This window comes from Stenella coeruleoalba (genome assembly GCF_951394435.1).
Source record: "Stenella coeruleoalba genome assembly, chromosome: 3".
In the NCBI taxonomy this organism is placed as follows: Eukaryota; Metazoa; Chordata; class Mammalia; order Artiodactyla; family Delphinidae; genus Stenella; species Stenella coeruleoalba.
This window is the reverse complement of record NC_137148.1, coordinates 124031424-124054267: the sequence shown is the minus strand read 5'-3', so window position 1 is coordinate 124054267 and position 22844 is coordinate 124031424. Positions and strand designations below refer to the sequence as shown.

The 22844-nt window shown below is 37.3% G+C and overlaps 1 protein-coding gene and 1 long non-coding RNA gene across 5 annotated transcripts in view; one reads left to right on the top strand and one right to left on the bottom strand.

Moving 5' to 3' along the window:
• LOC307183354 overlaps positions 1 to 22844 on the top strand; it is a 92666-nt gene that overhangs the window by 60625 nt on the left and 9197 nt on the right. The window contains exon 3 of the long non-coding RNA XR_013827449.1: positions 20686 to 20766. This is a non-coding gene — a long non-coding RNA (uncharacterized lncRNA). The remainder of the gene's footprint in view (positions 1 to 20685; positions 20767 to 22844) is intronic.
• SPINK5 (serine peptidase inhibitor Kazal type 5) overlaps positions 11095 to 22844 on the bottom strand; it is a 323807-nt gene continuing 312057 nt past the window's right edge. For 3 of the 4 annotated variants that reach the window (XM_079915718.1, XM_079915721.1, XM_079915719.1), the window contains 2 exons: positions 20684 to 20814; positions 17934 to 18241 (listed from right to left, as the gene is read on the bottom strand). In XM_079915718.1, the coding sequence (XP_079771844.1) occupies positions 18085 to 18241; positions 20684 to 20814 (288 nt within the window). In that variant the 3' untranslated portion in view covers positions 17934 to 18084. Of the gene's footprint in view, positions 12780 to 17933; positions 18242 to 20683; positions 20815 to 22844 lie in introns of those variants that run through there. The other variant, XM_079915720.1, reaches the window with a different exon arrangement.

Genomic DNA, 22844 nt, shown 5'->3' with positions numbered 1-22844 from the left:
AAAAGAAAGAGTCTGTGAAAATATTTGAAGAGATTATAGTTGAAAACTTCCCTAACATGGGAAAGGAAATAGTCAATCAAATCCCAGAAGTGTAAAGAATCCCATACAGGATAAATCCAAGGAGAAACACTTCAAGACACATATTAATCAAACTATCAAAAATTAAATACAAAGAAAAAATATTAAAAACAGCAAGGGAAAAGCAACAAATAACATACAAGGGAATCCCCATAAGGTTAATAGCTGATTTTTCAGCAGACATTCTGCAAGCCAGAAGGGATTGGCAGGACATATTCAAAGTGATGAAAAGGAAGAACCTACAATCAAGATTATTCTACCCAGCAAGGATCTCATTCAGATTCGACGGAGAAATTAAAACCTTTACAGACAAGCAAAAGTTAAAAGAATTCAGCACCATGAAACAAGCTTTACAACAAATGCTAAAGGAACTTCTCTAGACAGGAAACACAAGAGAAAGAAAAGACCTACAAAAACAAACCCAAAACAATTAAGAAAATGGTAATAGGGGCATACATATCAATAACTACCTTAAATGTAAATGGATTAAATGCTCCAATCAAAAGACATTAGACTGGCTGAATGGATACAAAAACAAGACCTGTATATATTACTGTCTACAAGAGACCCACTTCAGAACTAGGGACACATACAGACTGAAAGTGAGGGGATGGAAAAAGATATTCCATGCAAATGGAAATCAAAAGAAAGGTGGAGGGCTTCCCTGGTGGCACAGTGGTTGAGAGTCCACCTGCTGATGCATGGGACGCGGGTTTGTGCCCTGGTCCGGGAAGATCCCACATGCCGCAGAGTGGTGGGACCTGTGAGCCATGGCCGCTGAGCCTGCATGTCCGGAGCCTGTGCTCTGCAACAGGAGAGGCCACAACAGTGAGAGGCCCGTGTACCGCAAAAAAAAAAAAAAAAAGCTGGAGTAGCAATTCTCATATCAGACAAAATAGACTTTAAAATAAAGACTATTACAAGAGACAAAGAAGGACAGTACATAATGATCAAGGGATCAATCCAAGAAGAATATATAACAGTTGTTAATATTTATGCACCCAACATAGGAGCACCTCAATACATAAGGCAAATGCTAACAGCCATAAAATGGGAAATTGACAATAACAAAATCGTAGTAGGGGACTTTAACACCCCACTTTCACCAATGGACAGATCATCCAAAAGGAAACTAAATAAGGAAACACAAGCTTTAAATGATACATTAAACAAGATGGACTTAATTGATACTTATAGGACATTCCATCCAAAAACAACAGAACACACTTTCTTCTCAAGTGCTCATGGAACATTCTCCAGGATAGATCATATCTTGGGTCACAAATCAAGCCTTGGTAACTTTAAGAAAACTGAAATTGTATCAAGTATCTTTTCCGACCACAATGCTATGAGACTAGATATCAATTACAGGAAAAAAATCTGTAAAACATACAAACACATGGAGGCTAAACAATACACTACTAAAAATCCGAGAGATCACTGAAGAAATCAAAGAGGAAATCAAAAAATACCTAGAAACAAATGACAATAAAAACACGACAGCCGAAAACTTATGGGATGCAGCAAAAGCAGTTCTAAGAGGGAAGTTATAGCAATAAAATCCTACCTCAAGGAAACAAGAAACATCTCAAATAAACAATCTAACCTTACACCTAAAGCAATTAGAGAAAGAAGAACAACAACAAAAAAAAAACCCAAAGTTAACAGAAGGAAAGAAATCATAAAGAAATGAAAAATAAATGAAGGAAACAATAGCAAGATCAATAAAACTAAAAGCTGGTTCTTTGAGAAGATAAACAAAATTGATAAACCATTAGCCAGACTCATCAATAAAAAAAGGGAGAAAACTCAAATCAACAGAATTATAAATGAAAAAGGAGAAGTAACAGCTGACACTGCAGAAATACAAAGGATCATGAGGGATTACTACAAGCAACTATATGCCAATAAAATGGACAATCTGGAAGAAATGGATAATTGTTAGAAAAGCACAACCTTCCGAGGCTGAACCAGGAAGAGACAGAAAATATAAACAGACCAATCACAAGCATTGAAATTGAAACTGTGATTAAAAATCTTCCAACAAACAAAAGCCCAGGACTAGAAGGCTTCACTGGCAAATTCTATCAAACATTTAGAGAAGAGCTAACACTTATCCTTCTCAAACTCTTCCATAATATAGCAGAGGGAAGACACTCTCAAAGTCATTCTACAAGGCCAACATCACCCTGATACCTAAACCAGACAAAGATGTCACAAAAAAAGAAAATATAGGCCCATATCACTGACACACATAGATGCAAAAATCCTCAACAAAATACTAGGAAACAGAATCCCAACAGCACATTAAAAGGATCATACACCATGACCTAGTGGGGTTTATCCCAGGAATGCAAGGATTCTTCAGTATATGCAAATCAATCAATGTGATACACCATATTAAAAAATTGAAGGAGAAACACCACATGATCATCTCGATAGATGCAAAAAAAGCTTTTGACAAAATTCAACACCTATTTATGATAAAAACTCTCCAGAAAGTAGACATAGAGGGAACTTACCTCAACGTAATAAAGCCCATAAATGACAAACCCACAGCCAATATCGTTCTTAATGGTGAAAAACTGAAACCATTTCCTCTAAGATCAGGAACAAGACAAGTTTGCCCACTCTCACCACTATTACTCAACATAGTAGTATGTTGGAAGTTTTAGCCACAGCAATCAGAGAAGAAAAGGAAATATAATGAATCCAAATTGGAAAAGAAGAACAAAAACTGTCACTCTTTGCAGATGACATGATACTATACGTAGAGAATCCTAAAGATGATACCAGAAAACTACTAGAGCTAATCAATGAATTTGGTAAACTTGCAGGATACAAAATGAATGCTCAGGAAACTTTTGCATTCCTATACATTAATGATGAAAAATCTGGAAGAGAAATTAAGGAAACACTGCCATTTACCATTGCAACAAAAAGAATAAAATACCTAGGAATAAACCTACCTAAGGAGACAAAAGAGCTCTATGCAGAAAACTATAAGACACTGATGAAAGAAATTAAAGATGATACAAACAGATGGAGAGATACACCATGTTATGGGATTGGAAGAATCAACATTTTGAAAAGGACTGTACTACCCAAAGCAATCTTCAGATTCAATGCAATCCCTATCAAACTACCAATGGCATTTTTCAGAGAACTAGAACAAAAAATTTCACAATTTGTATGGAAACACAAAAGACCCCGAATAGCAAAAGAAATCTTGAGAAAGAAAAACGGAGCTGGAGGAATCAGACTATACTACAAAGCTAGTAATCAAGACAGTGTGATAATGGCACAAAAACAGAAATATAGATCAAGGGAATAGGATAGAAAGCCCAGGGATAAACCCACACAATATGGTCACCTTATCTTTGATAAAGGAGGCAAGAATATACAATGGAGAAAAGACAGCCTCTTCAGTAAGTGGTGCTGGGAAAACTGGACAGCTACATGTAAAAGAATGAAATTAGAACACTCCCTAACACCATACACAAAAATAAACTCAAAATGCATTAAAGACCTAAGTGTAAGGCCAGACACTATAAAACTCTTAGAGGAAAACATAGGCAGAATACTCTATGACATAAATCACAGCAAGTTCCTTTTTGAGCCACCTCCTAGAGAAATGGAAATAAAAACAAAAATAAACAAATGGGGCCTAATGAAAGTTAAAAGCTTTTGCACAGCAAAGGAAACCATAAAGAAGATGAAAAGACAACCCTCAGAATGGGAGAAAATATTTGCAAATGAAGCAACTGACAAAGGATTAATCTCCAAAATATACAAACAGCTTACGCAGCTCAATATCAAAAAAAACAAGCAACCCAATCCACAAATGGGCAGAAGGTCTAAATCGACATTTCTCCAAAGAAGATATACAGATTGCCAACAAAAACTCGAAAGGATGCTCAACATCACTAATCATTAGAGAAATGCAAATCAAAACTACAGTGATTATCACCTCACACCAGTCAGAATTGCCATCATCAAAAAATCTACAAACAGGGCTTCCCTGGTGGCGCAGTGGTTGAGAGTCCGCCTGCCGATGCAGGGGACACGGGTTCGTGCCCCGGTCCGGGAAGATCCCACATGCCGTGGAGCGGCTGGGCCCGTGAGCCATGGCCGCTGAGCCTGCGCGTCCGGAGCCTGTGCTCTGCAATGGGAGAGGCCACAACAGTGAGAGGCCCATGTACCAAAAAAAAAAAAAAAAAAAAATCTACAAACAGTAAATGCTGGAGAGGGTGTGGAGAAAAGGGAACCCTCTTGCACTGTTGATGGGAATGTAAATTGATACAGCCACTGTGGAGAACAGTATGGAGGTTCCTTAAAAAACTAAAAATAGAACTACCATATAATCCAGCAATCTCAGTACTGGGCATATACCCTGAGTAAGCCATAATTCAAAAACAGACATGTACCACAATGTTCATTGCTGCTCTGTTTACAATAGCCAGGACATGGAAGCAAGCTAAGTGTCCATTGACAGATGAATGGATAAAGATGTGGCGCATATATACAATGCAATATTACTCAGCCATAAAAAGCAACGATATTGAGTTATTTGTAGTGAGGTGGATGGACCTAGAGTCTGTCATACAGAGTGAAGTAAGTCAGAAACCGAAAAACAAATACTGTATGCTAACACACATATATGAAATCTAAAAAAAAAAATGGTTTTGATGAACCTAGAGGCAGGACAGGAATAAAGACACAGATGTAGCGAGTGGACTTGAGGAATGGAAAGGGGAAGTGTAAGATGGCACGAAGTGAGAGAGTGGCATGGACATATATACACTACCAAATGTAAAATAGATAGCTAGTGGGAAGCAGCTGTAGAGCATAGGGAGATCAGCTCAGTGCTTTGTGACCGCCTACAGGGGTGGGATAGGGAGGGTGGGAGGGAGATGCAAGAGGGAGGGGATATGGGAATATATGTATATGTATAGCTGATTCACTTTGTTTTACAGCAGAAACACAACACTGGAAAGCAATTATACTCCAATAAAGATGTTAAAAAATTCAGGGTTCAAGAATAATGATCTAAAAATTCACTATCCATGTTCTTCTCTTTCTGGAAATACTTATACGAAGAATTAATGTGGTCAACAGCCAACATGACTGCGTTTTCCTTTCACCATCTACTCAGTAACTAAGGATTTAAAAACAGTATATACAATTACCTGAAACTCAACATCATCACAATACATTGCCCAAATCAAAAAACCCTTCAACAAATCCACGCTCATCTCTATTACCAGTTCCTTAACAGGCTCAGTTTTTTTTTTCCAAAACTAATTGATTAGGTGTGATTCTGGGGCAGCCAGCCTTTAATATGGACATGCACTGCACAGGAATTCCTAGCAATCCCCAACATGGGTCCCACACAGAGTAGATGTCAGTTTCCATCAATAAGTGTATATGTAAAACATTATCTGTTTCTTTTTCTCTAAATAAAATTATGTCTGACTCTGAGGTCTTCATTCTGCCTAGATTTGGGGAGATTTGGTCTCATTCATTATAGGAGTTTATGAGGATCTGAGGTGCTTAAGCAGTGCACAGAAAATGAGAACAGGCCCTATTATCTCTGAACAGGCATGGTTGCTGCCTGCATCTCAGCAGTGCAAGCCAGCCTTCAATGGTTCCCCTCACTGAGGCTGCTCCATGATTCTGTACCACCCATGAGACAGGGTGATTTTTGACTGAGATTGAGAACCCCATGAATCTAGGGTTCAGCAGATACTTTGTATAGTCATACACTCAGCAGACTCTTCCTCTTCAGGAAGCTGCCGGGCAGCAGTCTTGGTCAATACTCCGTCCCTTTGATTTCTTTTGAAAATTTAATTTCTTCTGCTTTGGTTACTTTCTAATGTACTCAAGCCATTAAGAGTAATTTTTTGCCCCTTTTTATGTTTTTGTCCAGTTTATTTCAAATATCCTGTAAAGTAAAAATGCATACCTTTTTCTTCAAGCTTTGTGATAGAGAGTGAAGGAAAGATAAAAAGAAAACTAGTTAATAGCTTTTAACTACTGCCTTAGTTGTTGATGCTGTGTTATTACTTCTTGTTTGACATATTGACATTAAAATGACTATGTCAAAATTCCATTCATCTTTAAAAACCTACCTTGTGCTTCCAGATAAGTGCTAACCTGGGGGTAAACAGCTCCACCAGAAATTCTTCAGTGGGTACTTATAACTGGAGGTTCTCCAACTACCTACACCTCTCCTGGGTGCCTGGGAAGAGCCTCTGGGTAGAGACGGATGGGGCATTTCCTTCGTGAATCATCCATGTCTGTCTTGTGACCAGAGGCCAGGACCTAAGCAAATATCCTTTGTGAACACAACTTGTCAGAGCTCATTTTTAGAGACCTTGGCAGTAGGAGTTCTGGCAACTTTCTAACTTAAAATTTAAGGAGCAAAGTGGATCCAGAGATGAGAATATAATAGCTGGCAACTTTCCATTTTATTACTGCTCCCAGGACTTCTTTCGTGTTAAGTCAAGCCATTAGAATTCACTTTTCATTGCTAATCCCATTACTCTATGCTAAAAAATCTGCATGTGTACTGTCTCCTGCCACATGATCCATAGATTTGGAAGTGAAGTATTCCACAGATTAACAGACGTGACTGTTTCTGTAGATAATGAAGTTTTCTAGGATCATTTGATACAAAATCCACCCTTTTGTCTGAAAACATAATCAGATAGATAATTTTATTTACATGAAAAGCATGGAACTGTGGTTCATGAGGCCAGAGGGAGTGGTGTAAGGGACATGAGATTAAAAACCATTTACTTGAATTTGTATTTCTCCTTTGCACTCATCTGGGTAGGCTTAGAAAAATCACTTCCCCTCTTTTGGCTTCAGGATTCCCATATACTAAACATGCTGGATAAATCATCTCTAATTTTCTTCTAGCTCTGTCAGCCTGGGAGTTTATCAGTCTGAAGTAAAATAACCTTTCCCTGATTGAGATTTTCTTTATAACTACATATCATATATTTAGCTGATAAAGAGCAAATTAATTAGTTGAAAGTTACAATAAGGCTAATTATAACAATACACTTCACAGCATATTTTTTTCTGGGCTCCTACTGCTTTTGCATTCCTCTTTAGCTGCAGCCTTTTCTAATATTTCTGAGAAACATCTCATGAATCTAGCCTTCATCTGGGGAGGAGATACATTTTATAAGTTCATATTTTCAGGTAATTTTAGCTTGTTTCCAACCATCAGTGCCAGCAATTTTAAATTTGTACCAGGAAGGGAATGCAGAATCTCTAAGTTCTTTGAAAACAAAAGTCCTTGTAGGCTTTATGTCATTGACCATAACTGAGAGTGCCTGTTTTAAATTTTCTTTTAAGTCTCTTAAGGGTCTAGCTTTAGTCAACAACTTTTAATAAGCAACACTCCATGCTAGGTATTTTGCTAGGCACTGGAAATAAAAACAAGAACATTAAACCATCTCTTCTCTTAAAGAATTCACAGTCTAGTGAGAGAAATGGACTTGTAAATAAGCAACTAGGAAACAGTGACAGCTGGTAATATAGGTGAAAGGACAGGGTGTTATGGGAGCATAAGAAAGGAATAACTAATTCACAGAGGGGAAAGAAGTCATGGAAGGCTTCCAGAAAAAAGCTACACCTTTAATGGGGTGAGAAAAAATTATTCTAGAGTTTGAAGGAATGAACCTTGTGAGATGGAAGGAAAAAGTGGGAGAAGGACCAGGGGTGGATAAGGAGGATATGTTAAGAGGAGAGGACATAAAGGAACAAGTTTAAGGAAATTATTCAAGGGTAGAAGGGAAAGAGGAGAGTGTAAGAGCTGAGCCTGAAGAGGTGGACAGAGAGGCCTTGCATGTCAGGAGGAGTTTGGTGTTCATCTTGGGGGCTAGAGAAGCCACTTAAAAGTTTCATGCATATTACTATCAAATTTGGATTTCAGATCATCACTCTGCAGTGGAGAATGCAATGGATGGGAGAAGGCTGAAGCAGGGAAATCATGTATAAGGCTGTTTCAGTCAATCATGAATGATTGATGATGGTTTAAACCAAAGATTTAATAGATTTAGTGATTAACTGTACAGAGGATAAAAGGTATCTGGGAAGATAATGCCTGGGTTTCAGGTTTTTCTCGTTTTACTGTGTTTTAGTGCAGTGTCGCTGCTTAGTAGGAGTTTTCAAAAAAAAAAAAATTAAAATGGGGAATTATACAGATCTGTGTTTTGAAGAGGTCATTTGGAGATTAAAAAACAAGAAAGCTGTAAAGGATGGAGACAGGCAAGTCTGTTAGGCCATTGAAAAGTCCACTGAAATGAAAAACGGGATCTAAAATTCATTAAAGAAAAAAAATAAGGTAAATGTCTTTAGGCTAGAAAGATATTTACAAGGACTGTAACAGATAAGGATAGAGTGCATGGAATAGCCTGGAGGAAGACAGCTCATCATCCCTCAAAATAATCCAGAAGGAACTACTGTCAAGTGAAAAGTCCATCAAGGATGATGAATGTTTTATGAGATTTTTTTTCTTGGGACTGATTTTCAAATGACCGAGTCTTTCTTTCTATTCTCCCTTCATGCTTGAAGAATGATTTATAGTCACATATTATTTATATTTAACTTTAATTTCAATACTGGAAAGAAAAAGGGACTTGTGTGCCAGGATGGTAACAGAGAAAGAACAAGATGTCTTGTTATGCTTTTTACTATGAGGGAAACAAGTATTATCCATCATTGGTAAAGGCCACAGGGAGTGCTATTTGAGGGCACATTCCCTTCATTTACCATGATCTAATTGTGCTATATATGAGACTGGCCTTGGACAAAGTCAACCAGCAAGGCCACAAAGAGTATTGGATTGGAGTACAAATGTGCATTTTGAATGTGCTTTTCTCATTTGTAAGCACATATTAAATGTTTAGAGATGTCAACATTTATTATCTTCTATTATTATCATAGAATAAGAAGTGTGGTTGGTGTTTAAGTGTACAGAAGGGAGCAAAGAAGACAATTAAGTTACAAAGAAGAAGGATAAGGGAGATTCTTTTTTTAAAATTGAAATATAGTTAATTTACAATATTGTCTTAGTTTCAGGTGTAAAGCAAAGTGATTGAGTCATTATCTATCTACATCTATATCTATCTATATAGAGATATATTTTTTCAGGTTATTTTCCATTATAGGTTATTGTAAGATATTGAATATAGTTCCCTGTGCTACACAGTAAATCCCTGTTGCTTATCTATTTTATGTATAGTGGTTTGTATCTGTTAATCCCATACTCCTCATCCCTCCACCCCTCCCATTCCTCTTTGGTAATCATAAGTTTGTTTTCTATGTCTGTGAGTCTGTTTATGTTTTGTGACTTCACTTAGTATGCTATTCCGTAGGTCCATCCATGTTGCTGAAAATTGCAATATTTCATTCTTTTTATGGCTGATATTCCACTGCCTATATATACCACATCTTAAACCAGTCATCTGTTGATGAACACTTAGTTTGCTTCTATGTCTTGGCAATTGTAAATAGTGCTGCTATGAACATTGGGATGCATATATCTTTTTGAATTAGGGTTTTCATCTTTTCTGGATATATGTCCAGGAGTGGATTTACTGGATCATATGGTAGTTCTATTTTTAGTTTTTAAGGAACCTGCATACTGTTGTCTGTAGCGGCTGTACCAATTTACATTCCCACCAACAGTGTACAAGGGTTCTCTTTTCTTCACATCCTTGCGGATGTTTGTTTATTTGTGTTCTTTTTGATAATAGCCATCCTGGCTGGTGTGAGGTAATAATTCATCGTGGTTTTGATTTGCATTTCCCTAATAATTAGTGATGTGTTGAGCATCTTTTCATGTGCCTGTTGGCCATCTGTGTGTCTTCTTTGGAAAAATGTGTGCTTAGATCTTTTGCCCTTTTTTTGATTGAGTTTTTTTTTATATTGAGTTGTATGAGGTGTTTGTATGTTTTGGAAGTTAATCCCTTGTCAGTTGCATCGTTTGCAAATATTTTCTCCCAGTCGGTAGGTTGTCTTTTTGTTTTGTCGATGATTCCTTTGCTGTGCAAAAGCTTTTAAGTTTGATTAGGTCTCATTTGATTTTTTTAAAATTTTATTTCTTTTCCTTGGAAGCCAAATCTAAGAAACTATTTCTACGATTTATGTCAGAAAATGTTTTGCCTATGTTTTCCTCTAGGAGTTTTATGGTGTCATGTCTTTGTGAGTTTATTTTTGTGTATGGTGTGAGGGAATGTTCTAATTTCATTGATTTACATGTAGCTAAAGAGACAGATTCTTAACTATAACTGAGTTACAGCCTACAGGTCAAACTTGGCCCACCACCTGTTTTTATAAATACAGTTTTATTGGAACATAGCTATGCATATGAATTTACATAATGTAAATTCATTATATTAACACAACAGCAGCATTGAGTGGTTGTGACAGAGGTTGTTTATCCCACAAAGTCTATCTAGCTCTTTAGTGAAAAAGTTTTCTGACCTGTAGTCTATACAAGTGCTCTCTGTACTTGTTTCTGAAGCCTTGAGAGAGAGAGGGAGACTTCAGGTGAGTTCCTGACATGAAAAAATAAGGAGTTTAACAGTGGTACTTCTATGAAAACCCACATTCTGAAAGTGGAATCTGAAGTATAGTTATAGAGAAATGCGTAAGTCTGTGGTAGTGACCAGGAAGAGGTGATAGAAATAGTCTGGCCTTCTTTAGGTCCATCTCAGGATCATTTGTCACTTCCCGGTTTAGAATTTTAGGGCTGGTTTGTGAAACATCAGTAAGATGGGTCTGGTTTTCATTTACCTCCCATTCGGATGTCAAGATGTAACTCAGGAAGCAACTCAAAAATCAGTTTACTTGATAGTTAATACAGCTATTTTGTTGTGACCATTTTGACACAGATGACATTTTATATTTGCCTCCAGATTGTGTCTCCAAAATAAACAACTTTCAGTTGTTTTTTTTTTAATCTCAAGTAATGTGTTCAACACATTCACACTCTTAACCCCAATCCCAGAGCCTCAGTCCATTCCCTGCTTTATTTTCCTTGGTTCTCATTTCATCCCTGACCTCTGTCCCCCTCTTCACCCTTGACTTTGACTGGTCCCTGGAATTTTCTCCATTCCTGTGTCTCATCCTGTTCTAGACCACCCTATCCTTCACCTCACCATATCCCTGAGCCACACTTTCTCCCTGGTGCTCAGAATTATTATCAAGGGTTGCTTAAGCCTTGGGTGTGAGAGAACATAGTCTTCTGTGCATATTACCTGATAATCATAATCAAAATAATAATGAGGAAGGCAGTCCAGGGGGCTTGTTGTTGTTATCTCAATAAAATATTCAAAATGACATAAAGTGACTACTTCTCAAAAATCATATGTCTTGGCCAGGAAAATGGTATTTCTGGATTTCCTAGAAATAACCAAGAAGGAGATACAATCTCAGATGTTATAGTATCTGTAAACCCATTCTGTATGTCCTGGAATTACCAAAGAAAATAGCAACATTGTTTTCTCTTTTTTTTTTTTTTCTGAAATGGCTCTGTGTTTTCCTGCTTGAAAAATGATTTACAAGTCTTCTTTCTTTTTTCTTAATGATAACATAAAAAGAAAAAAAAAAAACATAGGGAATGATTTATCTTCACTCAGTTAAAGAGGACAAAGATCATAAAATCCTACTATAATGGGCCTAGTGGCAACTTATCTAAAAGAAAAAGGGCAGAGGAATCAATACAAAATTAACTCCCCAAATCCAAGTAGGCCTGCCATTCCCAGCACAGTTCTAGAGCTGAGAACAACTAGAAGCATGGTGGATTCCCCACAGCTTCCTCCATCTACAGTGTGTTCAGCATTAGCCTGGAATCTGCAAGTGAACAATGTAACTAGATACTGTCACAGGACACCGGTAGCAAGGTTCTGAGCATGAGAGTGTTTCAGCATTGAGGCAGGAGCTTATACGTGTTCCATCCACTATCTAGTGCTTATATTCTCTGGTGGATTTCTCATGTGTATTAGGTCGTTGTCTAGTTTAGTAGCCTCTAGCTATAATACATGTAGCTCTTGAGCACTTGACATGGGGCTTGGTAACTCTTGTTGCCTTGGTCTTCCCCCAGACTATGTATGGGTCCAAGGCCCTGATACAGGGAATTATGAATTATTGATTCATATCTGGTTTGGCTTTATATAGCTGTTGGCTGCCTGGGAACCCCTACATCCCCACCTCTCTTCTAGACATTCCTTCCCAGCCGTGACAGCAACTTGAATTTGAAGAAAGCATTCTCCATCCACCTATAGGCTTAGAAAAACAAAAAGGTAGAGTTCATTCAGCTTCTGCAAAAACAAGTTCCTATTTTCCAGGCAGTGACAAAGAAATCCCAGAAATGGCGTTCTGCAGGGTTTACTTTTATTGAACAAGCAGTTGGACAGACAGCATTGTGATCAGGAGGTTTCTACAGCACAGACTGGGTGAAGATGTCTCTGTGCCCTCAGATCACAGAATCTAGGAGGAAAGAGATGGAAAAGACTGAAAGTCAGTGAGTCCATTCCCCCAACGGTTCTGTATTGTTTTCTATAGTAAATAAGACGAGCTCTGAAGAATTCTTTGTATATACAGATGGTGAAGGTAGGCAATTCAGAATTGGAATACACATTTTTCCCTCATGGCTTTCACCAACTCTTTCATCATTTGACCTACAAGAGAAGATGGGTAGGTTAGATGTTAGAAACTCAAAGACGTTGTAGAAATGCAGGCTATACATTTATGATGGTAATAACATAGTCAAAGAAATCCATAGATTCCTGCATTCTGCTAAGAATGCACAATTTCAAATCACTTTCACATTTTATTCAGTTGACTCAGTGAGTATTTATTGAGTATCTAGTATATACTACCTGTTGAGGTGGATACAAAAATGAACTCTGCTCTTGATTACATGAGACCGTCATGGTAATGAAAAAAGGAAGGTGTCATTCACATCTTTTCACAAAGGAATAAATTAAACTTCAGAGAAGTTCACTGACTTGCCAAGATGTCACATTTGGTCAGGACTTAAGTCTAATTCCTCTAACAGTTAATGCTTTACTATTATAGTTTGTTTTAGGCCATGAGATTTTAATCAGCTGTCTTCCTGCCTGACTCATCCATGTAGTTGTATATTCTTGAAATCAACATTTAAAACATTAAATCAACGTTTAAATTTTTAAAAAAGGTAACTGCATCTTGTCTGCTGGTACTACCTGGAACACTAGCAGCATTATTATTCCAAACTCAAACCTCCACTTTAGTTCTCACATTAACCCCATCAGGCTTCCTTTGATTTGAGTTGGCAAGCTATGGTCTTGTTGAATCCTGGAAAATCTTTGTCATGGAATTGAGAATAGTCATTTATTCATCTCAGAAAATAGTACTGGTATTTTTCTTAACATAGGAATTTCCTTCCAGTGTAGCTAATCTTTATTTAATTGAGATAATGCCTTTTCTAGAGCCCTTGGTTTTCAGAATCTCCTGACAACTAAAGGATGGTGGCAGAGCACAAGAAATGAAGTCAGGGCTACAGTGGACCCCGAACAAATACTGATTAACTTTGGTAAATTGCAGGATTTCTCCCAGGCTGATTTTCTGTAAAGTGGGAAAGATAATGATCCCTGCCCTAAATACAGATTTACTGTGAGGACGCAGAAGGAAAGAGCAGATAAAGCTCTATATTAAATTAATCTTAGTAGTTACTGGATAATGAAAAGTACCTCGTAGAATAGGAAGTAAAAGTAGGATTTTCAGTCTATTTTTCCAGGAAAGTTGTGACTGCCAGGCCTTTTATTCATTCTTGGGATTCCAGACTCTCTTAGAGAATCTTCTACAGAGGAACAAGGTTTAGGCAATAGTTTCCAGCCTCCAGGATTTACACCCATAATGGTTTTCAGAGCAGTCCTGAGCCATGACCCACCCATATCACCTTGGGGTATCCAATATCACATAATTGAATCATACAGCAGGAATTGAACCCATGCCCAGGACACCTCTTGCTCTAATGATTTGTTCCATCAGATAAAACCATAAATAATTCCTGTCATTAATAATGCCTGTTATATAACTCTAGCGAGAAAAAAAACACCCCAAAATGAAAGGAAGGAAGTTGCAAAACCTTTTGTTCTTAGCTCTGGCAAGATGCTTCATTATTTGAATAAATACATCTTATTACTTTATTCTATGGCAGATTCCTCATAAAGTAGTTTGCATCATGTTGTCTACATGAGATTACAGCAAGGCATAGTCTAAGGTGTGGTCTATAAGACTTGCATAAAGATTATTTTTACCTCCCTGTTTGAGATGTACGTGACCAGGTATGTTTTTAAGATGGGGAGACAGGATATTCTGGCAATAAAATGAGAAGCAGACCACTAACAGTTTATATCTAATAAGATTAAGAAGATAGCCAACACAACATAGGGACTAGAGCAAAAGTTTAAAACCTCTCTTTATATATGTGTAATGCCCAGAGTAGATATATGACTTTTTTAACCCACATGAGAAAACAGTGAAGGTCTCCTGACTTCATTCCAGTACCCTGCCTCCTACCCTGCGTTCCAGCTGCCAGTGTGAAACCAGAAACACCTAGCTTATAGCTCTTGTTTTTCCACTTTCCCATATCAAGGCTCGCTGAGTTCTTCTGAATATGGTCTCATCTAGTATTGCTTAAGATCCTCACGTCTGGCAGAACTGTTTTTAATTCCATTATTGCCAAAGCTTTCTGTGCCAGTGGAATAGAGTAAAAACAGTTGTGAATAATAATAACTAGCTATCAAATCTTACTAAAATATTGTTTTATTAAAGATAAGTATATTTTAATACCAAATATAAATTTATTAAAATTATTTAAAAGAAATAAGCATTGTGCCAGGGTCTGTTTCTCTACATTCATACTTTAGGCTCCTAGGCCTGATAATAATAATAAATGCCATTGCTTTTTAAACACTGGGCCAAATGCTTAAAAGTATTTATTAAATATTTTCAATAACTCAGTGAGAGCTTTGGTTTACGTATTTATGTGATTTGCCAAAGGTCTCACATATGAAAAACATCAAAAACTCTGAACCCATATTTATCTGGTGACAAAAAGTTTTCTCTTATTTGAAAATTCCTAGTTTTTTCCCCAGGTCACATATCATCTTGCCTGAGGAAGAGATTCCTCAAATGCCATCACCAGGGAGAATGTTAAACTCAACACATTGGTCTTCCTTACCCTCGGGATATATGTTCCAAGATCCCCAGTGGATGCCTGAAACCACAGATAGCACCCAACCCCATATATACTATGCTTTTTTCCTATACATACATACCTCTGATAAAGTTTAATTTATAAATTAGGCACAGTTAGAGATTAACAACAACAATAATAAAATAAACAATTATAAAGTTATGTGAATGTGGTCCTCTCTCTCTCTCTCTCTCTCTCTAATATCTTATTGCACTGTACTCACCCCTTCTTGTGGTGATATGAGATAATACAGTGCCTATGTGATGAGATTGAGGTGAATGACATAGGTACTGTGGCATAGCATTAGGCTACCATTGACCTTCTGAATAGGTCACAAGGAGGATCATCTGCTTCAGGTAATCCATCAAACTATGACGATGTTGATGTCTGGATGACAGGAGCAGATAATGTCAATGGTTGGGAATCTTTGATAGCTTAAGGGTTTTTTTGCCAAAAACTTTTGGAAGGACATTGTAATCGGAAGGTGTCACTCTTTTTTTCTAACTCATCAAAGTGTTGCTGCAAAGGTTGTAATCCTTTGGTGATCATACGGGTGACTTTAATGCTGTGTTCCATCCAAGGATCGTATTCCATAATTTTTTCCTTTAATATCTGTGCAATTTGAAACACTTTGGCAAATTTTGGTAATGTTCACATTGCTGGTTCTGCTTCAATTTCTTCATCTTCCTCTCCCTCTGTAGATGACTCAGTAAGTTCTTCCAATTCCTCAGTCTTTAACACTTCTCAGTGGCCTTCAATATGTTCTTCCACTTCATCGAGCATGTCAGAATATCCTTCTCCGTCAACTTGTCTTGCCCTGTGAATGATTTTCCTAACTTCTCCATTGATCCCCAGGAAGCCTTTAAAATCATTCATGACTTCATACATTTTTCCAGCAGGCATTTACAGTTTCTAGGTCTAATTTATCCATTGCAGCTTCGAGGAATGTTATTGTGTCAGCAATAGTGAATGGTTTCCAGCAGTGCATTTTGTCCAGATTAGGGTCTGCATCAATTGCTGATCAAATGTAATCAAATACCAGGCGGGTGTATGTGACCTTGACAAATTGAATGATGCCCTGGTCAAGGGGCTGAAGTCATGAGGTTATATATAGAAGCAAAAATACAACCTTGAAATTTTCATTTTCATAGCAAATAGATTCAGGATGGCCAGGTGCATTGTCTGTTATTAGGAGGACTTTAAATTCCAAGCCTTCCTCTTCCAAGTATTTTTTCACTTCTGGGTTGAAGCATTGGTGGTATCATTCCATAAACAAGATGGCTGTCACCCATGCTTTCTGATTATGGTATCAGAACACAGGCAGATAATTTTTGTTTTTGAGAGCAAGTGGGTTCTTCACTCTGTATACTATGCCTGGCTTAATCATATGCCCTGTGGTATGTACCAGAGTTAATCTGGCTTTCCATGTTTTATGCCTTGGTGCCTCCTTTGCACTTTTATGAATGCAGGTTCTGTTGGGTATCTTCTTTCAGAGGAGCCTCATTGTAATTGAAGACTTGTTTTGTATGACATCCTTTCTCTTTAATCAACCTTTTCAACTCTGTCAGAAATGTGGCAGCAGCTTCTTCACTGGCAGACGCAGCCACTCCAGTAATTTTTATATTTTTCAGTCCAAACCTATTCCTGAATCTCTGTAACCATACTTTACTTGTAGTAAATGGCTTGGTGTCACTGATTTCACGGCATCCCTTGCTGAAGTCTTGGTAGAGGCTTGATGCTTTCTGGCCCAGCACCTTGCCACCAGTCAGAACACATTTTCTATTCATGTCTTCCACCCACAAATCTAATGCCTTTTCCATCTTAACTAAGCACTTATCACACAATGTGGCTGTAACTTGTGCACTTTGAGGTGGAGCAGCAAAACTAACAAATTTCTTTTTCCTTCTTCACAATTTCGTGGATAGAAGATTCATTCTTACCAAAGGTCTGAGCACCTCAGCACACAATATTTTTTTTCCCCCTTATTAAGGTGAGAACTTTTAGTTTGCACATAGAAGAAGAACTTTTGGGCTTTTCTTTGGCATATACAAATTGCCAGCGTCACTACTCTTGCACTCTGGGGGCATTATTCCTTCAAATAAGGGTTATTTGAACAAAAGACTGTGATGTCATGACAGTTGATCTGATAACCTAGATGGCTAGTAAGTGACTAAGAGGTGGGCTATGCTGGAAAAAGGTGAGATGGAGCAGGACGGTACAGGATCTCATCATGCTACTCAGAACAGCACATAATTTAAAACTTGTGAGTTGTTTATTTTTGGAATTTTCCATTTAGTATTTTTGGACCTTGGGTAACTACAACCATGGAAAGCAAAACCTCAGATAAGGTGAAAGTACTGTAATGTGTGTCATAACATCCTTGTAGGGATTTAAATGAAAAAGGCAACTTTTCATGTTGGTAAACAGCTTAATGCAAAGTATTGATACGAGGATATAACGTTTAAGTCCGCTTCTTTCAGTATCTGACCTCGCTTGGTCTCTGTCTCATCTTTGTATTGCAGATCACAGAAAATAAAATCAACTCTGCAGAAGTGTTACATTATGTACATTGCTCATAGTCTGTCATTGATCCCAGTAAACTGTAAACATTTAAAAATGTTAACTACTATATTTTTATTTCCACATATTTCAGTAATCACTTATCTTCACAATGAAGATTTGACCAGTTCTGGGGTTATCTAACCTAGTATCATTTCCCTGGCCAGAGAACTGTCCATCACTCAGTTCAAGAGAACAGAAGCAGAACCACCTGGTTCTGACACTGTAATCATGAACACCGGTGTACTTACAGATGCTGGCATGCTGAGAGGTGTTGTTTCTGTGTTGCTCTCCTCACACCTTCCTTCACTGCGTATGCGTATATTAGTTTGGCGTATTCTAAAACAGAAGAGGAAGTTTCAAAGATGGGAAAACTCAAAGTTATAATGAAAAAAAAAGACAAAACACAACCAAGGATCAATATGACATTTGGGCATCAAACCAGAACTGAAATTAGGGGTAGGGGCCGGGATCTGCATTCAACTGTTTTCCAGCAGGCATCATTCAGGTTTATTCTCTCTCTCCTGATTGAGCCCCAGATTTGTGCTCCAGGCCTGGATCTATTTCATCACATTTCATTCTCCTGTACACTATACAGTCATGGAATTGTTGAATGTCAGAAATAAACTTGGAGATCATCTAGAGCAAAAGCCATTATTTTATAGATGGGAAAACTGGATCCCAGAGAGAAGTTTGACTTTATTGGATACCTATAATGTGACTTGGAGATTATAAAATAGAATATATTTTGTAAAATGTACTTTATATAAATATATATAAATTCTATATGTATGTTATAAAATATAACAATATATGATCATAGAGTATGAATTTTATATCAATAGTTGGAAAGAATCTTAAAAGATGAATTTTAATGCCTTTCTCGTAAGAAATATTATATAGCAAACATCTACTTGTTTGCTCTGGTGATAGGAAACTCACTGTCTATCAGGACAGTTCATTTTGTCTTTGAACATTGTGCAAGTTGAAACTGCTTCCCTATAACTTCCTCTAAGACCATGGAAACCAATAATGTTCCATCTTGCCTGGGGTAGCCTGAATCTTCTCTTCCTAATGTATACTCACAGTTCTTTAGCTAAACAATCCTTTATCAATATTTTTATTATGGGCATTTCTGTAATTTCTGAAGCTCCCTTGAGTAAACTTACTGTGGGTTTATACAGTGAATGGAATGCTTGTAGAGCACTGGGTGGATAACTTAGGGCCTGACATTTACAATAAAGAGAAGTTGAAGGATTTCTGCGGTGAAAATAAGACATATATAGCAACAGATTCATGAATGGTTGTACTCATTCCTTAAACATTTAAGGCATTTAAGAATTAAGATTCCTTAATTATTAAAACTCTGTAAGATCCATGGATAGATCTCAAGAGATTTATGTGCCCACAGATATTATGCATACAGATTTTTAATGTTTCAGCATTTTCTTTTCCTTTGTGGAAAGAGGTAACTTTCTCTATATTATCAAAGGAATCTTTGCTCCCCAAATGTTTAAGGAACTACTGCCTTGGATATAACAGTAGTGTAGTGGAGAGAAAAGAAAACTGTGTTTAGACCCAAATCAACAAGATTAAAATCCAGTCTGATCTACTTCCTAGCTTTGTCATTTTAAACAAATTACCTGGACTCTGAGCCTCAGATTAACCATCTGTGCAATGAAGATGATACCACTCTGGAGTGAGCAGTGAGGATTCAGTGAAACTGTGAATATGAAAGTGACTGACTTACAGATATAACACATAAAGCACTCATATTCAGATTTTAGTCTATGTATATGAACTGCAGAATGGCTCTTGCTTTTGTGAGTTAGTTGATTTAAAAGGAAATAAATGTAAATTCAGATATTTTCCTGGGATTGAAAAGCAATATCAGTCCCATCCTCAAATTCTGGGCCTTGCTTACAGTGTTCTAAGAAGGAGAGAATGAACATATATGGACTGCAATGTAAGTTTGAGGTGGGGTGGGGTAGAAAAGTCAAGATTTGCCACCATGCCCTTATTTAAAGCTGGTCAAATGAAGGCTGGGAACAGGGTGAAGAATGTGAATGGAGGTGAGAGTAAATAGCATTCGAGCAGAAAAGCAACAACAAATCTACAACCAATAATTAAAGTATTAAAACAAATTCCTTGTATTTAACTAAAATAAAAATCGCTATTCTTCTCAATAATCCTGTGAAGTCAGCTGGCCCAGAGAACTATCTCAAGTTTTCCAGGGAAGAAAGTGAATCTCAGGATGAGATAATATGCCTGCAGATAGATTGTGATAAATTGAGAATAGGTCTGCCGGTTGCTCCAGTGTGCTTTCTTCTGCACGATAGCACTTCCTGCTCCAAGAAGACTTGGAGAGGATGGGAAATCTGTGACTATCAGGTAGTCATAAGGCCATTAGAGATTAGAGGCTGGGCTGGCTCTGTATCGCAATGATTTTCAACTTTTTTCTCTTTACACGAAGGGTAGATGATGTTCACGCTCCCATGAGTGCACATGGGCTTAGATTTTCTCTAATTATTGTAACCCCACCACTTTTTCCTTTCTCTTCCACTCAGTAAACTATATGAACAGTTTTATTAAAGGGATAACCTTAAATCCTCTCTATTTTATGCATGAATAAGATCATTCACAACATTTGAATTTTAACTGCTACGATTAGTAAATTGTTTGCAACACACCTCACATTCATATCAGTACACTGCTGTGGGTCAGCACTGTCATCAAGAGCCTCTACACTGGAAGATGGACTCATTGGACTTGTATACTTACAGATTTTCATGACAGAGCCTGCAAGGATTGCCGTATGTCTGGCCATCATCACCACAGACAGGCTGTAAATCCACTGGACAAAGGTAACCCATCCTGGGTAATACTCGGTAGTGTTTGCACATCTCAGAGTTCTGAACAAGCAAAACATAAAGTACATTTGCTCAATGGCACTCAAGAGATATGAGCTTGGGGAAAACCTCTTGATTTCCTCAATCATGTATGAATAAATGGTTAGTAAAGGAACTGTAACATAGGTTATACAAACTCACATATTCGTTTCACACCACTGTTAGGTAGATTTAACCTCCTAGATTTGGCTTCTTTTTACTAGGGAAGTTAAGTAGCTAAACCAAGATACAAGGAAAAACAAAGCAATAAGAAAACAGAAATCCTACATGATACTGGGCACAGATAAACTGAGGTATGCCCATAGGACAAAAACTACCATGCAAGAAATAATATCCCTTTTTTTTTTCTTAAATGAAGACACTGGTTATATACAATCTAGAAAGGAGAGACTCAGAGGTAAATGCTGGGTAACCATATGGGTTTTTGAGTCCCAGCTCTGCCACTAATTAGAGAAGTGATTTATCTGACTTCTCTGAGCCTTAGTTTCTCATCTGAAAAACATGAATAATTATAGCTCTTGCCTCATTTGTTTTAGGGAATCAAATCAGATAATGCATTTATATGCATACATAATACAGTGTTTGGCACACACTAAGTGCTCAGTATATGTTAGTTGTCAGTATGTTTCCCAAGGTGAAAAATACATAGATTTTTCATGTAGAAGAAGGAAGATTATTTGTTGTTGCTAGTCTTTTGGAAGTGTGAGTTTAATAATGATGATGATGATAATAATAATAACAACAACTTTATTAAAGTAGGACCAAAGGGAAAAAAACACAGAGAAATTTTAAAAATAGGATTATGAAAGACAAAAATTCAGTGGTGTCAATAATTACATTAAATATTAATAGGACCAAGTACTTCAGTTAAAGAACAGACATTATCAGACTGGAGAAACAAAATGACTCAACTTATAATATTAACAAGAAGTATACTTTATATCTTTTTTAAATAATAACTATTTTTAACATCTTTATTGGAGTATAATTGCTTTACAATGGTGTGTTAGTTTCTGCTATATAACAAAGTGAATCAGCTATACTTATATGTATATCTCCATTTCTCCTCCCTCTGCATCTCCCTCCCACCCTCCCTATCCCACCCCTCTAGGTGGTTGCAAAGCACCGAGCTGATCTCCCTGTGCTATGTGGCTGCTTCCCACTAGCTATCTATTTTACATTTGGTAGTGTATATATGTCCATGCCACTCTCTCACTTCGTCCCAGCTTACCCTTCCCCCTCCCCGTGTCCTCAAGTCCATTCTCTACGTCTGTGTCTTTATTCCTGTCCCTCCCCTAGGTTCTTCAGAACCTTTTTTTTTTACATTCCATATATAGGTGTATATGTGTTAGCATACAGTATTTGCTTTTCCCTTTCTGACTTACTTCACTCTGTATGACAGACTCTAGGTCCATCCACCTCACTACAAATAACTCAATTTCATTTCTTTTTATGGCTGAGTAATATTCCAATGTATATATGTGCCACATCTTTATGCATTCATCTGTCAATGGGCACTTAGGTTGCTCCATGTCCTGGCTATTGTAAATAGAGCTGCAATGAACATAGTGGTACATGACTCTTTTTGAATTATGGTTTTCTCGGGGTATATGCCCAGTAGTGGGATTGCTGGGTCATATGGTAGTGCTATTTTTAGTTTTTTAAGGAACCTCCATACTGTTCTCCATAGTGGCTGTATCAATTTACATTCCCACCAACAGTGCAAGAGGGTTCCCTTTTCTCCACACCCTCTCCAGCATTTATTATTTGTAGATATTTTGATGATGGCCATTCTGATCGGTGTGAGGTGATACCTCATTGTAGTTTTGATTTGCATTTCTCTAATGATTCTTTAACTATATCTTTATATTTCAACCAGTAGATTAAAAGTAAAAGGATGGAAAATATATACATGCAAACAAACACTCATCATACAAAAGGTGGTATATCTATATTAATATCCCACAAAGTAGAATTTAGGACAAGAAGTAATAGCAGAGATAAAGAAGAGAATTTCTAATTATAAAATAATA